This window comes from Cupressus sempervirens, chromosome 11, assembly GCF_028749045.1.
Source record: "Cupressus sempervirens isolate cs-2001-9-10 chromosome 11, ASM2874904v1, whole genome shotgun sequence".
NCBI lineage: Eukaryota > Viridiplantae > Streptophyta > Pinopsida > Cupressales > Cupressaceae > Cupressus > Cupressus sempervirens.
Window position 1 is genome coordinate 441385639 of NC_143128.1, and position 16397 is coordinate 441402035.

Below are 16397 nucleotides of genomic sequence, written 5' to 3' on the forward strand. Positions count from 1 at the left end.
TTGTACTGCTGAAAGCAAGAAAATATAGACAAGATGATGCACGAATTACCTCTCTTTCAAGTTGGGAAAAGAACATAAAGCCAGACATGGCCCTCTTTGGTGCATTTGGATCCTTCTTCTTTTTCTGCCTCCTCTTCTTTCCACCATCTTCTTCTTCGTCTTTTTTTTTCCTCTTTGTTGCAGTTGATTTAGGAACAGTTGCCTCTTTTTTCTTCACTTCTTTCTTTGCAAGCCTCTACAATTAAACTGGTATTGTCAATTAAAACACATGCATCTCCCCTGTCCTAAATGTCAAAGTACACTACTTAAAAGTTCAAAATAGTTAATGATAAAAAAAAACCATATTTGTCACTACTAGAGAACTAAAATGCATAGGAATACTTGCCCAACTATTATCCAGAAATAACGTCCCCTATAGAAGATGTACCTTATCTATTTCTTGTGCCCTATAGAAGATTTTGATTCATTATTTATCTCTACAGAACTTGCTAGTTAATTCCACTTCCAATATGGCAATGCATGGTATCCCCTATGATTGCTAAATTGTGCTCGAATTACACCAACTGATGAAGCCTGTTTTTTAAATGGTGCTATTCGAAAAAAACATGTCAACAAGTCTGCAACAATCAAACTCGGCCTTCAAGAGTTTAACCATAGAAGTGACAGTGTAAGTTTGTTCAAAGCACATGCTTTTTCAAGGATTAAGAATACAAAAAAGAAAACAAAAAACCAGATGGAAACACTGGCACTCACTTCTTTGGTTTCTGCACTTTCACTAGCATCAGATTCTTCTTCCTCTGAACCTTCTGTTGGAGATCCTGCATCATCCTTCTCTGCTACAAAGTCCTCATCCTGCAAGCAAACAAAACAGGACACATGGCTCCCTCAATTCATTGTCCCAATATTGTTCTTCTATTGTCTCCACAATATAGTAAAGGCCAAAATCACAGAAGAGTAAAACCATGTATGCCATGCCTCTTCGTCACTCTCTTCACCCCCACCCGCATCAATTGCATTTTTTATACGTTCAAGATGTGGATCCACAGCTTCATCATCAGAATTCTCAAGAACAGATGCAACTCCACCAGTACCTTGCCCATCTCCTAGATTCATAATTTTCAAACCCTTGGAACTGAATACATTGCAGCAATTTACCTCAGGTGAAAACAGAAAACAGATGAACAATCCTGGTGATCAAAATGAAAAAGGAGGTAGAAAGAAGAATTGATCCATTATTCCGCATGAGTCCCAAATCGTATTTCTTTGATTTAATATAAGTGAATGGAATTTATTGAAATGATGGTTTGCAACTCACCTGATAAAGTTGAACAGATTATGATATTCATTTCGCTGAATGTTACGGAACTGGTGCTCCTGTTCACTCTTAAGTCTTATATGAAGATCAAAGTAGTGAGAAGACATACTGCTAGTACCAGCAGCACCATGTCTCTCGAATTCGAGATATTCAATCTGCAAATAGACAGTTCTAGTTATTAGTCTTCTTGTCAGTACACCATTTCTACTTCCACTTCATGAAAATTATATGACTTTCAACAGTAAGATAAAACTAAAAAGCTATCAACAAGACCTTATTAATTTCTTTGGAAAAAAACTATTTAATATACTATGATAAAATGTGGTTAGAATTATTTAATATCCTAAAAAAAAATCAGGCCACCTGCAGCTCTAGAATTATTTCAATATTATCATCAAGGAAAAAAGATTTGATATCATTAACTGGGCTTTCTCTTAGGCAAACTTACTATGGGCTACACTAATGCTCCCATTAATTACAAGATAGTAGGGTTGATAGCCATATGAAACATCAAATGGAAGATAGTAAGCCTGCTACAAGCAACTACACAGACAGGGATTACAGCCATTCCCAAGCTTTTCTCGGAGTAAAAAATTTACAATAGCCAAAAGCATATACCAAACTTTAGGAATACTTACAATAGTCAGTAGTTATATTTGTGAGGCAAAATATTAGCTGGGTGAGGACTGCAGGAATGCTTTCTCATTGTTGTCAGTCGGCTAGCTTGTATTGGAAGTGTTAGTTTGAGCACAATTGTTGTAAAGAGGAACCCTACAAGCACAGTTTCACATGATGGCTAAAGTAGAAATCTCCACTTTAGTAGCCTGCCATTTTTCTCAGGGTCCACGTTCAGCACACTCCTAACGTAGCAATAAATTTTTGTGAATTGTTATCTTTAAGGGGACGGTGTTTATGGCTTCCAACTTAGGTATATATCATTCAATGTCAATGCTCATATTCTCGATGCAAGTATTCATTGTTTCAATTCTTCCCTAATGCTTCATGAAAAGAGTAGAATAGCCTAGCTAAGCAATCTTCAATAAAAAGGTTAGGCACTTCCTTTTCATCAAGATTTCCGCTAATACCTGATGGTGTTGTGGAAAATAGCACTTTCAGATTGGGTTCAATTCAACATCAGGGATGCGAGATTGATCATTGTAAACTTTTCTTTCTAAAATAGGATTAATACACAAAATATACTATTATATAATTACAAGTTAAATAAGTTTAATGAAAGGTCGAGAAGCATCTAATGAAGAGTTGTAACAACCTCAAACATGAGATATAAAAGGGAAAAAAGTTCATTTGTAAAGAAATATGGAGGAGAAAAAAAACAATGAAGCATAAAAATTAAAAGGATTAATGAAAGAAGAAAGATATCGGAAGAAAATAAGGAAAGGGCCCTCTCAAAGAGCAGAAATGATGAAAGGATGTGACTCTTTTGAAGGGTGGCAATTGTGAAAGGTCGTGACCATTGCAAAAGGCAGACATGACGAAGACATGTGACCCTCTCACATTGGAAGATATAAAAAGGAGAAGGTTTCATGAAATATCCCTAACTAGATATTTGCTCGTTTTTCCCTTTTCAGCAATATATTCAGGACTGAACATTTTAGATGTATTACGAACACAATCGAAACCAATAGAAATCCCTGCAGATATTTGGCTAGCTTCTTCTTGAATATAACATTCAAACTCAGAAATAGGCAAATGTAGTACGATACAACAATAAAACCAGAAGATTCTCCACAAGATAATAACCCATTATTTCCAAAATAACATTCAAGATTCGAGCATATAACAATGCGTTACAAACCAATAAGATAAAAAACCAAAAAACTCTTGTAACTCTTTAAAATATGTTATTGCATTATACAACACCAATACAAAAACCAGCACTACCAAATCCAATCTTAAATACAGATTAACAGTCAGATTGGAATACTAGAATAAGAACCTATAAGCGCATATGAAACATGTGGACTGACGTCCCCCCAGACAATGGGTTTGCATCCTTGCATCCACTGTCTATTGGCATGAGGGGCTATGTCCGCATCCTAGCTGAAAGCTGAAGCTTTCCAAATACTCTCGCAAGAGAGAACTGAAATCTGAAATAATAAAACAAGCATGTCCAAATGAAAGAGTCTCTTCTTCTTTTATCCCCACAGCTGTGACTCTTCGACTTCACTCCTGGCTTTTCATCTTACCTCCACTTGTCCTTTTTGCCCACTTTATAACATTAAATTGACCTTTAATATTTTGAGTCCACGCTCTCCAAGTCAATTTTAATATTATAAATAATATGCCTTTAACATTTCTAATGTCCCAGAAAAGGGGTCATTACAAATCTCCCCTCCTTAAAATTGCTTGTCCTCAAGCAATCAGTACCAGGATCCCATACGAATCGGCAGGTAGCCCTAAAGCCCAATCTAAAAACAATTTTGGCCACACTACAAAGCAAGGTATCACTCTACAACCCATCCATCACTCGGATTCTCGGATCCCATATAAATCTATAAGATTTCACTGTACCTGTAGACTGAACAACTCTGACTATCCTCACATCCGGTTTTAAACTGAGTAGAGTTATAAACAATTCCTCAATAAGCCATAGTTATATATTGTCAACACCCAGATCCCAAACCCTGTTGTCATAACCAGCCGATATGATAAGGTAGAAATGTATCTATGAACTATTCATAACCCAGTAGATGGTGACAATGCGACCTAAATAGATGATGTAATAAACAAGCTGCCCAAAAACTGAAAGTAACACCTTGGGTGCATCAAATACCATACTATTATCTTCAAATTGGAGAACCTTTGAGTACATAGGTACTACGAATAAGAAAGAAGCTGAAAATCTGTTCCTTGAGATTGAAACATAACTCCCATCAATACTACACCAAAATCTATCCAAAGGCTGATGTATGTAATCCAACCAACTCTTGTATGGTGTGAAATCGGGAACCCTACTAGAACTGATCCAATGACAATCAACCGTAGCTAATTCACCACTTCCATCTGGTGACCCGTATTCATTGCTAGGAATTGTACCAGGATTCCATATCCTGAAATCATAATCATCTTCTTCATGATTATCAAAAGGAGAGTCCTCATTTATCTCAAAAAGGGGATTATTGAAAATCTAATCAGCATCTACTTCAAAAACGGGGTTATCGATAAGTTAAATGTGATCTAAAACTTTTGTACTAGTGTTTTAGGACAACTGTCCAAGTCATAAGTTTGCTGAATGCTATCAAGCTCAACAATAACTTCTTTGAAAAACTCTTGCTTCACCTTATCCTCATGTTCCCTAAACTGATTTGTGCTCCGAATCTAATTCTCCGTTGCTTGAAGAGAAAATTGAGCATCAACCAATGCCTCACGAGCATACTTAAACTCCTTGTTGAGCTCCTTAATCTGATACCTTTCTTTATTCAATTTGTTGATATAAGATCCAATAACCTTAAGAGTATAATCCCTATTGGAAAGAAAACATAAGTAATCTAACTTCATAGATTCAAAGGCTGTTTTAACCACCTACAAATCAGCAATAGGCCAATCTCCTTTCGCTTCCCTTAGTGCCTTCTTGTAGAGATCCTCAACCATCTTGTGAGTACTTTCATAATGTACCAGAGATGCCACAACTCTATTTTCATTAACCTTCAACTAGTTCTTTAGGGTATGCATTTCATGATTGTCATTTTCAAAAGGTTCATCGTTTTGCAATGTAATCTCGATATGTTTGTCTAATTTTATGTCATGGGCATCAAAAATATAAGGTTCATCATACAAAAATTCCAATCTGCTATTACCTTAGGTGCAACCGACCTCATCAACCTGCTTGTCAACACTAACCTCCAATTCACCAACATTGAAACTTGCACCCTATGTAACATCTTGTACATGGTCACTAGAAGGTTGTAAATCAATGGTAGTCGACTGCTCTTCTTCTTCTTCAAGAACCTCTATTCGATGATCTTGATCTGCTATAAATTCCTCATTCACATTTTTGCCTTGGACCCTTGCAAGAAGATCCTAAACCAATTCCAAATACTTCCTTTTTGTCGTATCAGACTTATTTTGCTGCTCTAGATGAAAATCCAAGTAATCATTGAATGATAAATCATTCTGAATTCAAGTAAGAAGTTCTTTATACTCTCCATAAATGTTGACTATTTCTGCTCTTATGTCAAATTCGGAATTTCGGGCTAACTACTCTTGTAGTTTCATAGTACCTTTCAAGATTTTGTCCAAACCCTATATTTTTTCCAAATTGTCAAGATGGATGTTATTCACTAAAATAGAAACCCGATGTGCAAAGATCTTCAATCAATGCTGCTGTAGTAATATGTTCAGCAACTATAAGAGTTCCCACTAGGTTTGACAAGAGATTAAGTTCTAACTGGAGGAATTTTGACCAACAGTGGAGGGCAACCCACATATAAGAATGCTGATGCTACTATCATAATACATCTCCAATGCCTGAATAGCCTCTTGGTGGTATCTTTTCTTGTCGCATTCAAGAGCACTGCAAATGACCCTGAACCCTATTTGTAGTTGTAGGTACCATGTTTATGTCAGATCTTTGAATTTCCTAATACCTAGTGAAACAGATTGTAAATTGGAATATTGCTCTAGAACACTATAACCTGAAGAATTGGCAGTAAAAGAAGATCCATTCCCGTGTGATAAGTTGGACTCTTTGATGACAATATTTTGTTGTTCTAGCTCGCTTTTATGTGCAGTGTCCTTCAATGAGATTTTTATGTTGTCCCTAATATCTCGTTCAAGGCACTTCAATGTAAGTTGTTTCCCAAGAGACACAAGTCTGAAACTCAAGAGATCCAGTCATGTGATTATAAATGATGTCAACAATATAATGGAACCTAGCCTTTGCGCATGGGAAGTTTACTATCTGCAAGTCACTTCTCTGGTTTACCTGTGTTCCTTGTACCCTCAGCTCATCAATTAACTCGATCTTCCTGAAAGGCATGACCAAGCCCTTAGCCAATACATGCTCACTGTCTATTGTTGCCATGACCCTAGAATACACTTTACCATCAACTCTCCCTTGATATACAACTCAATTAATCAGCCCACGAGTGACAGAGATTGCGAATACCTTCTAAAATTGCAGTCTCATGCATAAGCTCAACAAATTAGTATGTCTGCATTGGAAGAAGAATGTTGTTATGATCGTTGGATATTTCGTCCCAAACTAGTATTGATATACAAATGAATAAGATCCATACTTATTTTCAATACCACTACAAAATGAACCACCACCAACTCTTCCAATTTTGTTGCTTTCTTCAGAATATCCTTTAAATATTTCCGGCTTGATAAAATAAAAACCTTTAGTAAGATGAGCCTTAATCTTAAATTAAACCGACTGGAATTATCAGTAGAAGTCAATCCCCTTCAAGACTGGTGTCTCCGCATTTTCTTTCACCACGGAATATAAATGTTTATTTTGTCTCCATAAACCATTCTCATTAGTTCTGAGCGTCTTGTTCTTCTTGCCTGCCTCTTACTCATGTCTCTCTACCAAAACGTTACACTCTTTCAAGGGATTATGCCGCTTGGCAATAAGGCTTCTAACTACTGATTGTATTACTCCTGCTGAAATGATGACTTCACCTGCAACAATGTACACTCTGCCCACTCAGACTCCGTTACGCAACACACATTCTTCTGCAAACTTCCTCGTTACCTCCAACTCCACACCAAAGTAGAAAGCCTCGAACTCTTGCCAAGATTCATCCCACTCCACAGGCATTTTTGTCTTTGGTGTCTAGCGGCAATGATTGAACATATAGAAGCCGTTAACTCCTTACACATATCTTCTTCTTCCTAAGGATGGTGAACATTAACAACCAACCCCAAGGTAATCGACCAAAGAAAACTGTCGTCTTCAGCAAAATCTCTCAACCCACAACTCAAGAGGGAAGGACTTGACAATTGTCGTTTCAAGACTTTTCAAGCAATGATCAAATTCACACATGAAAATAATTTATGCTTCCAACTTTCAGAGATGTTGGGCAAGAAGACTTTATTGTCCCAATCAACCACTCTCATGCACCAGATGAGCATCTGCTACAACATTCAGAAACTCCTACCGCTAATAACAATTTTCCAGATGCCTTTGTTGTCAGATTGAATATGTAAAAATTGCAGAGTCAAGCCCAAAAGTAATAAGTTCATTTGAATTCTGAAACAAGCCAAATATAATATCTCCTTTTGTGAATTTAGAATTGTTGTTGGAGAACACAATAGGAGAGTTCCTCAAATTTCATAGTGAGGTAGACTTCAAGTGATCCATACACTACTTTCCTTGTCTTGTGCCTTCTTGTGCTATGAATACCGCTCCCTCTGTGAATATGAAAATCAATTGATGACAATGTTATTTTAGTGCCTCTATGTCCTTTGACTGCTGTAGCAAAGGAACAATACTTGCACTGCGTATTTAGCTGTCAACACCGTATTTCCAGCTTGCAATGAAAAGATCCTATGCTTGCCAAATGTCTTTCAAAAAGTCCGCCAATTTTTTTTTTTGAGCCCCATGTATAAATACACTACTGTAATCACATAAAGTTCTCATCAAACTTGCGGCCTAACAATATAATGTTATTTCCCAAGCTCATGCATGGTGAAATACGTCATTTTGTGATAATGAAAAGCACAAATCACTTGAATATCCACTCTTTGAACAACCAAACTTCTCAAGATTATCTAATGAGTCATAGTGTTGGTTATCAAAATCATTGATTAAAAACCTACGAGCCTTGCCTGCTCGATGCTGGGATATCTAATCAATTTTGGCCAACTTGACAAGATTAATCAAATTGATTTAAATCCTCCACGCTTTTGGCTCCGCAAAACCAAGGCTTCTACACCTGATCCTAGACAGCAAAACTTGGATCCAAGATGTTTTATAGCGAATAGATTATAAAGCAAAGACAATTTCCTCGAGTGGCAAGATTTTAAGGAAAGCTTCTGAATTATGATTAGTGAATATTATTCTTCAAAATTTGATTACTGTAGTAGAGTTGAAAAATATTGAAAGAAAAAGTTTAAAATGAATTACTAAAACAAATAAGTATCAAACCCTTTGAAGAAAAATGATTAGAAAATCGCCAGCACATGGATTGAGAAATATGAACGATAAAATGATCAGTGCCAAATTTTAAATGGGCAATAGAGTCAAAAGTATACGATCTCGCAAATTCTATAAACAATTCAATTATCACGATGCATCAAATTATTTCTTTTTATGTGTTTTAAACCAGTCTATAATGTTTTAACCTTTATATGGACAAAATAGATACAAATAAATAAAACAATGATATTTCACTATATTTGTATTTATCAAGTTTAAAAAGCAGTGAACAATTTGATCTTCTTATCGTGATAATGAATTGTTGAGAAATAAAAAATAAAATGACCACAAAAGACGAACTATATAATATTTAACTCTAGCGCAAATGAAATTCTTACTGATTATACTACCAAAAAGTCATGTTGAAGACACCCAATTATTGACACTCCACTCAACACAAATTCTTACAATATTTGAAATATATGTCCAATAACCTCAATATCCAGGAGCTTAGTTTGACTTCAATCCTCTTTAGAAAATGAATTTGATAATATATGCTTCAGAATATCCAAAGTTCCCCTTTTTTTAGAGCAATATTAATGGTAGTCATTTAACGTCACATCTCTTTGTGAAAAACTAAACAATGTTTAAATTTTTAATATAATAGTACCAACCGGTGATTTAATTACTCCTTCAAAACTTTCAATTATCGGCAAGTGCTTGTATACCTTAAATGGTTAATTTAACTATATACAAGCGAAAATATAATTCCCGATGGCACTTGACCTCCATCGCACATCCTCCATTGTGTGCATTCTCTGTATCCCTCTGAAGCTTACTGGCACCAAAGGAAATCATGAATCCTTGTTTTCTCCATTACATATCTCCTACTAGCATCATATACAATTTCTTTCATATTAGAAGAAAAGAAAATTAGCTTCTCCCGATAACTTTTCCCTACCACGAGAGAAAGGACTCAGTCATACATCATTATCCAACTATGCCTTGATGCATAACATCAAAATCTCCTATCAACAAGAGTTGGTATGCATTTCTTTGATCTGGAATGATTAACTTCACTCTTTCCATCTTCTACATGTAGTTGTAACATCTAATACGCTTCTCGTGATTTATCCTGCGCATGTCCCTTCAGGTAGAGATTACTTTCATCCAAGATGCATTATATACATATACCTGCAACAACATAAACATTTGTTAGATGCAAGTTACTAAAACAACATAAACCCATATTGGATGATGAGACTTCATTGTAGTTTTCTGGAGAAATTTCTTCCACAACTCCAACCGTGATGTCCGACGTGAACAGAAAATGGATGACATACTCTACTTATCAAAGATATCCGCTTCATCCTCTAATATAAGAAGACCAACATTCTAAATCTTTGCAAGATGGAGTATATCAAGGAATGCTCGAATTTCTCATGATGATAGCAACCCCCTGAAGCACCAATTTGTCTGCATTGATAAATATTCCTTGGTGAATACAAACAATTTAGGAACTACTATGCTCCTTAGGTCTGCACATATTTTACTGCTGTCAATACACACAAGGCAATTTTTACTGCACATATTTCCTTAGCAAACTCCCCTTGTATCAGATTTTCTGTAACATTTATATCTAATGTGTTTTTCATTGTCAATATTCATTATGTATTCTTTTGTTCTGAAAATGTTCCTTGTGCATCTTGGATACCGGTCTGGAAACTTTCCACCATTTCTTGATATAATATGCATTTGCCCTCAGAATTCCTTTCCTAAAGTGAAGACAATGGCTATATTGCAAGCCTGAGGTTGTGAGATAGCTATAAGCGATGAACAACTTCCAATAAATGAATCAACCTCTAACACTTATCGACATGATAATTCGAATAATGCCTTAATAAAAGAACAAAAAGATCAACTTGAAAATCCTGCCCAATGGTTGGAAAAATGCCTATCACAGTAATCTCATTCAATCCTATTTCCCTCTGGGAATTTGTTGTAAAGGATATGAAAGCCTCCACTTGTAGGACTTTTCAAAATCTTCATATGGGAATACTTCATCAAATTTTCATCATGAGAATTCAACATTGTTTCACAAATAAAGACAAAAACGTGTACTCCGTCATGAACACTCCTTTAAAACTGCTTTATTCAGAGTTCTCTCAACATTTACCTTTAACAAATAACATTTAGGAATGTCAAATTTTAAATGCCCAAACTAGACGATTTCTAGAGTAAATTTGATTCTTCTGCCAACAAAGGAAGTCAATAAAATGTTAATAAATTATTACCGACTACTTAGTATTTCGTGTTTGGTAGAGCACAACACAAATTTAACTATGCTTCTATTACTCCAAAATTCTCCCAATTGAGGACCTGGAGAATTCTGATAAACTGCTTGTGAAAATCTTTCCTAAACAAACAAACTTCACAGGATGGCAAGTTTTTTAGGCTCTAATACCACTGAAATATCCCTAACCAGATATTTACTCGTTTTTCCCTTTTCAACAGTGTATTTAGGACTGAACATTTCAGATGTATTATGAACACAATCGAAACTAGTAGAAATCCGCATAGATATTTGACTAGCTTCTTCTTGAATATATCATTCAAACTCAGAAATAGGCAAATGTAATACAATGCAACAATAAAACCAGAAGATAATAACCCATTATTTCCAAAATAACATTCAAGATTCGAGCATATAACAATGCATTAGAAACCAATAAGATGAAAAACAAGCAAACTCTTATATAACTCCTTAAAATATGTTATTGCATTATATAACACCAATACAATAACCAGCACTAACAAATCCAATCTTAGATATAGCTTAACAGTTAGATTGGAATACTAGAATAAGAACCTGTAAGCGCATATGAAACACCTGGACCGATGTCTCCCCGAACAATGGGTTTGCGTCCACTGTCTACCGGCACGAGGGGCTATGTCCTCATACTAGCTGAAGGCTGAAGCTTTCCAAATACTCTCGCAAGAAAGCACTGAAATCTGAATTAATAAAACAAGCATGTCCAAATGAAAGAGTCTCTTCTCCTTCTATCCCCACAGCTATGACTCTTAGACTTCCCTAGTGGCTCTTCGTCTTACCTCCACTTGTCCTCTTTGCTCACTTTATAACATTAAATTGACCTTTAATATTTTGAGTCCACGCTCTCCAAGTCAATTTTAATATTATAAATAATACACTTTTCACATTTATAATGTCCCAAAAGAGGGGACATTACATTTCATCTAAGGACATCCAAGGGAGATCAATTTGAGAAATAAGTCATTACTTTTAAAGGAAACAATGAAAAGTGGTGACTTAATTCTTATGAAAGACGGTGATCTTTTCAGCAATAAACAAGAATCCACTCCAAACACTAAATGATCACTTACCAATCATTAACCATGAATCTTGTTGTCCACAATTTTATATTGCAACATCTGGTAGGCATTTATTTACTAGCTGGTGATTTTATTTGTATGCCTTCCTCAGTTATCAGTAGTTACCCTGCTATGTCTATCATTATATTTTCAGAATTAGCATGGTCTACAAGGAGCAATGAGTTGTATAAAAATAAGTCTTGTCATTTTTACTCAAGGGAAATTTCATATTAGATATTTACCTTTCCAGTTTGGTATATTGCAACATCTGGTAGGCATTTATTTACTAGCTGGTGATTTCATTTGTATGCCTTCCTCAGTTATCAGTAGTTACCCTGCTATGTCTATCATTATATTTTCAGAATTAGCATGGTCTACAAGGAGCACTGAGTTGTATAAAAATAAGTCTTGTCATTTTTACTCAAGGGAAATTTCATATTAGATATTTACATTTCCAGTTTGGTGGCACACTGATGACATTGTTGAAATTCTTGATGCTGATCCGAGTTATGGCAGCAGCATTTGGAGATCTAAAGAGTTGTCTTTTATGCATATTGGAGGTATTGTTGGCATAGGTAGAGTGTTGTGCAATTCGATGATATAGGATGATAGTGGATGAATGCTCCACCATCATGATTCCTAGGATCGTGTTGACATGGATAGTATGGGATCTAGGAGTTGATAGGAATGAGTGCCTTGCATTTTGTGAGTTCTGTTGGGCTACTTAACCGTTTGAGGCCGGGAACATTTGGGTTCAAAATAGCACAGCAAGCAGAAGTAGCAGTATCTCTAAGGATGACATGGGATCCAGGGATCTTATTGGTGGATGAAATGCATTTTTATTTTTGGTTCTACAGCATGGCATGTCCTGACTTCAGAGTTACCAGTATGAGCTATCGAGCGGCATGTAGATTGATAAGGGATCCTGGCATTAGTTTACGGACTCATGATTGCTCAAGGGCAAGCAATCTCAAGGAGGGAGGATTGTAATGTTTCATTTTCTGGGACATTAGAGAATTAATAGGCCAACCAAAATATATATTAATATTGACTATCAGAGGACTTAATGTGGATTAAAGTCAATTTAATATTGTAGAAAGAGATTAATAAAAGACGAATTGGCTAGAAGACAAGGACAAGAATGGGGAAGCTGAAGAATCTTAGGTTGGGTCGTTAAAAGGAGGAGTTTCATTTTGAGTATGCTGGGATTTGAGATTGGTTTTTTTATTCTCTTTGGTGAATCTTCTAGCTTTCACTTGCTGGAAACTGAGGACGAACATCTTTAGGATTTTTTTGGTGGATTGGATGGAAACCCAGTTCAGCTTCAGAGCAAATTCGTGACAGAGTTCACCTTTCATTTCAGGTTTTTTTTATTATACAATCTGTCTATTATCTTATGTATCTAAGATTGGAATACTTATGAAGTTATTGTATGGTTGTTTTATAATGCACTAGTTATTTCTATGTAATTTGCATAAGTTTTTGTGGATGTATTTGTTAGTTTTTATTGCATAAGGTTTCAATTATTTGTGAAATTTATTGACCAAATCTTTTGGGAGTATATTCGTGTGGGATATTATAGTGATATTATATGCCAGATAAAAGATTTGTTATATTTCCATGAAGACTTTGTTAAGTGATGTCAAGCTTGAAAAATAAAAGCCAAATAATATCACATCTCACTTAAAGCTCTGATTCAAGGTTTAAACTGCCTATCATAAGTTTGGAAGATAGTAAGCTTGCTACAAGCAACTGAAGAGATAGGCATTACAGCCATTTCCAAGCATTTCTAGGAGTAAAACATTTCCAGTAGCCAAAAGCATATACCAAACATTGGGAATACTTACAATGGTCAGTATTTATATTTGTGAGGCAAAATATTTGTTGGTTGACGATAGCAGGAATGCTTTCTTTGTTGTTAGTGGGCCAGCCTGTGTTGGGAGTGTTAGTTTGAGCACAGTTGTTGTAAAGCAGTACCCTCCAAGCACAGTTTCACATGATGGCTGCAGTAAAAATCTCCACTTTAGTAGCCTGCCAATTTTGTCAGGGTCCACGTTCAGCACACTCCTAACATGGCAATGAAATTTTGTGAATTGTTATCTTTAAGGGGACTGTGTTTATGGCTTCCAACTTAAGTTTATATCATTCAATGTCAATGCACATATTCTCAATGGAAGCATTCATTGTTTCAATTCTTCCCTAATGCTTCATGAAAAGAGTGGAATAGCCTAGTTAAGCAATCTTCAATGAAAAGGTTAAGCACTTCCTTTTCATCAAGATTTCCTCTAATACTTGATGGTGTTGTGGAAAATCGTACTTTCAGATTGGGTTCAATTCTGTGTGCAGACAACATTAGAGATGCGAGACTGATCATTGTAAACTTTCCTTTCTAAAATAGGATTAAAACACAAAATATTGTAATATTCCCGTCATAAAATAAATTATTAATCAAACTATTATTAATGGGCCAGTTGATTTAGTATATCTCAAACCCATTTTTGTTTTGTTTCCATAGGTTTGTGTAACCATCGACTATCTTTGTACACCCTCAGAAAGTTTTCCCCGACAAGTATTTAAGCACCGCTTCTAGGTAGTTGTAGGTATGCAATTTAGATTATTTCTTTGTACTGCGAATTCCTGTTAGGATTCTCTGTTGTTCACCATTCGGAAGTGAATGACCTTCCCTATTTGGCTATTTCCAATTTTGGTGGGATTCAACTCTCACCCTATTCTGTCACCTATTATACTTTGCTCGGATCTGGCAAGTCAGAGCACCATCATATTGCGAATTGGAGAAATAACTTGTTTAATTTCAATGTGCTCTTTTATGTTCAATCTCTGGCAAACTCTGCACATTTTTATACCATCCGTACATTCTGTCAACTGCATTTCCGTATACACCAAGCTCCATTCACCACCTCATATGGCCCTCCATTGGGCAACAGCTTAGTCTCCAACGTACAATCTCCATTACTACCACCATACAACCTCCATAGCTTCCCTACTGTACAGCCTTGTCTTTAATCCACCATACGACCTCAGTTACCCACCGTACGACCATCAACTATTCATCCATGTCTATCACCGTACTGAAACAATCTCTTCTTCACCGAGTAGCACTTAGCAACCCCGTACACACCTCCTTTGCTTGCACTACCATACGGCCCATAGTCCACCATTACCATGTAGTCATATTGTATGTGCATATTGTACAGTACTCTGTTTCTTGAGGTCAAACTAGTCACCCACACGGAGGTGACGAACATTACAGTGGTATCATAACTTCGATCCTACCAATCTATGGACAATGAATGAGAGTTTATAGCCAGAAGATAAGAAGAACCCATTCCGTTGATAGAATGGCTGCAGAACTAGAACCCAGAGCTGTCGAACTCGTGGCACTATTGAGAGAACTTGCAAGGAATCAAGCACAAATCAATGATACTCAGCGACTCATGGAAGAAACTCCCAAGAAGTTGGTAGACAATAAAATATCCGGTGAAGAAAATGGTCACAATGCGGACTCAATGTCAGGTAAAGAAAACCCTCATCCATCATGCTCTCGACCTTCTATATCGTCTTTTCCCCCACGGACAAAGGCACTACATGGAGGGAAGTAGCCGACCTTTGAAGAAATGCAAGAACAGCTAAGAGAAGATTGGAAGAATGCAAATTTGGAGGAAGATATATCCTACAAAGATTATGCAGATCTGAGAATGAGATATTCGAGAGGCGGAAACAGAGGATATTTTAACAATGATCTCGGAAGGAAGTTGAGTAAAGTGAATCTGCCACCATTTGACAGATCTAGATCCATATCTGCGCAAGCGTGGGTCATGAAGGCAGATACTTACTTCCAGCTTAATCCCATGCCGAAAGAAGCAATTAAATTTGCGGGCTTACACCTGGAGGGAGTAGCACATGAATGGTGGCATCACGGCACCATCACACTGGGTCACGATCAAATAAATACCTATGTGGAATTCACTGAGAGGCTGATAGATCGATTTGATGGTAAAGATCTGGAACTCAATTTCAAAGATTTGGCACAACTGAAGCAAACTGGATCGGTTAACTAGTACATTGCAAAATTTGAAAAACTCTCTGTTTTGGTCACGGACATTTCTGAAAGAAGATGGATAGATTGACAGAACCACTAAAAGGTTGGGTAAAAGGGTTCAATCCTGCCACCCTGTCGGAGACCATAAAGAAGGCAAGGAGTATGACATCATCATTGGCGTCATCCTCTCGAAATTACTCACATTCCAAACTGTTGGTGTTTCTGAGAGACAAAAACAATAAACCTTCGTCCACGAAGCCGTCGTTGGACAGGGCTACCAGAGAGGAGCTCCAAAGGAAGAAACTATGTTTCAACGGCAAGGGACCATGGGAACCTGGGCACAGATGCCTCAGGAAAGGAAAAATCCACTACATTGAGGTTGTATCCGATGATGAGGATGAACAAGAAGATATACCATCCAAAGACAACCAACCCTATGCGAACACCAAAATGGTTAGTTTGAATTGTACGAAAACAATTGCAGCATTAGTACAGTGCGGAGGAACTATCACCCTAGCTGGTAGCCT

At 36.5% G+C, this 16397-nt stretch overlaps 1 protein-coding gene across 4 annotated transcripts in view; it reads right to left on the reverse strand.

Moving 5' to 3' along the window:
• The window catches only part of LOC149530314 (FACT complex subunit SSRP1-like), a 259070-nt gene that overhangs the window by 60113 nt on the left and 182560 nt on the right, over positions 1-16397 (reverse strand). For all 4 annotated transcript variants that reach the window (XM_089808476.1, XM_089808475.1, XM_089808477.1 and 1 more), the window contains 4 exons: positions 1316-1470; positions 976-1132; positions 754-852; positions 50-235 (listed from right to left, as the gene is read on the reverse strand). In XM_089808476.1, the coding sequence (XP_089664602.1) occupies positions 50-235; positions 754-852; positions 976-1132; positions 1316-1470 (597 nt within the window). The remainder of the gene's footprint in view (positions 1-49; positions 236-753; positions 853-975; positions 1133-1315; positions 1471-16397) is intronic.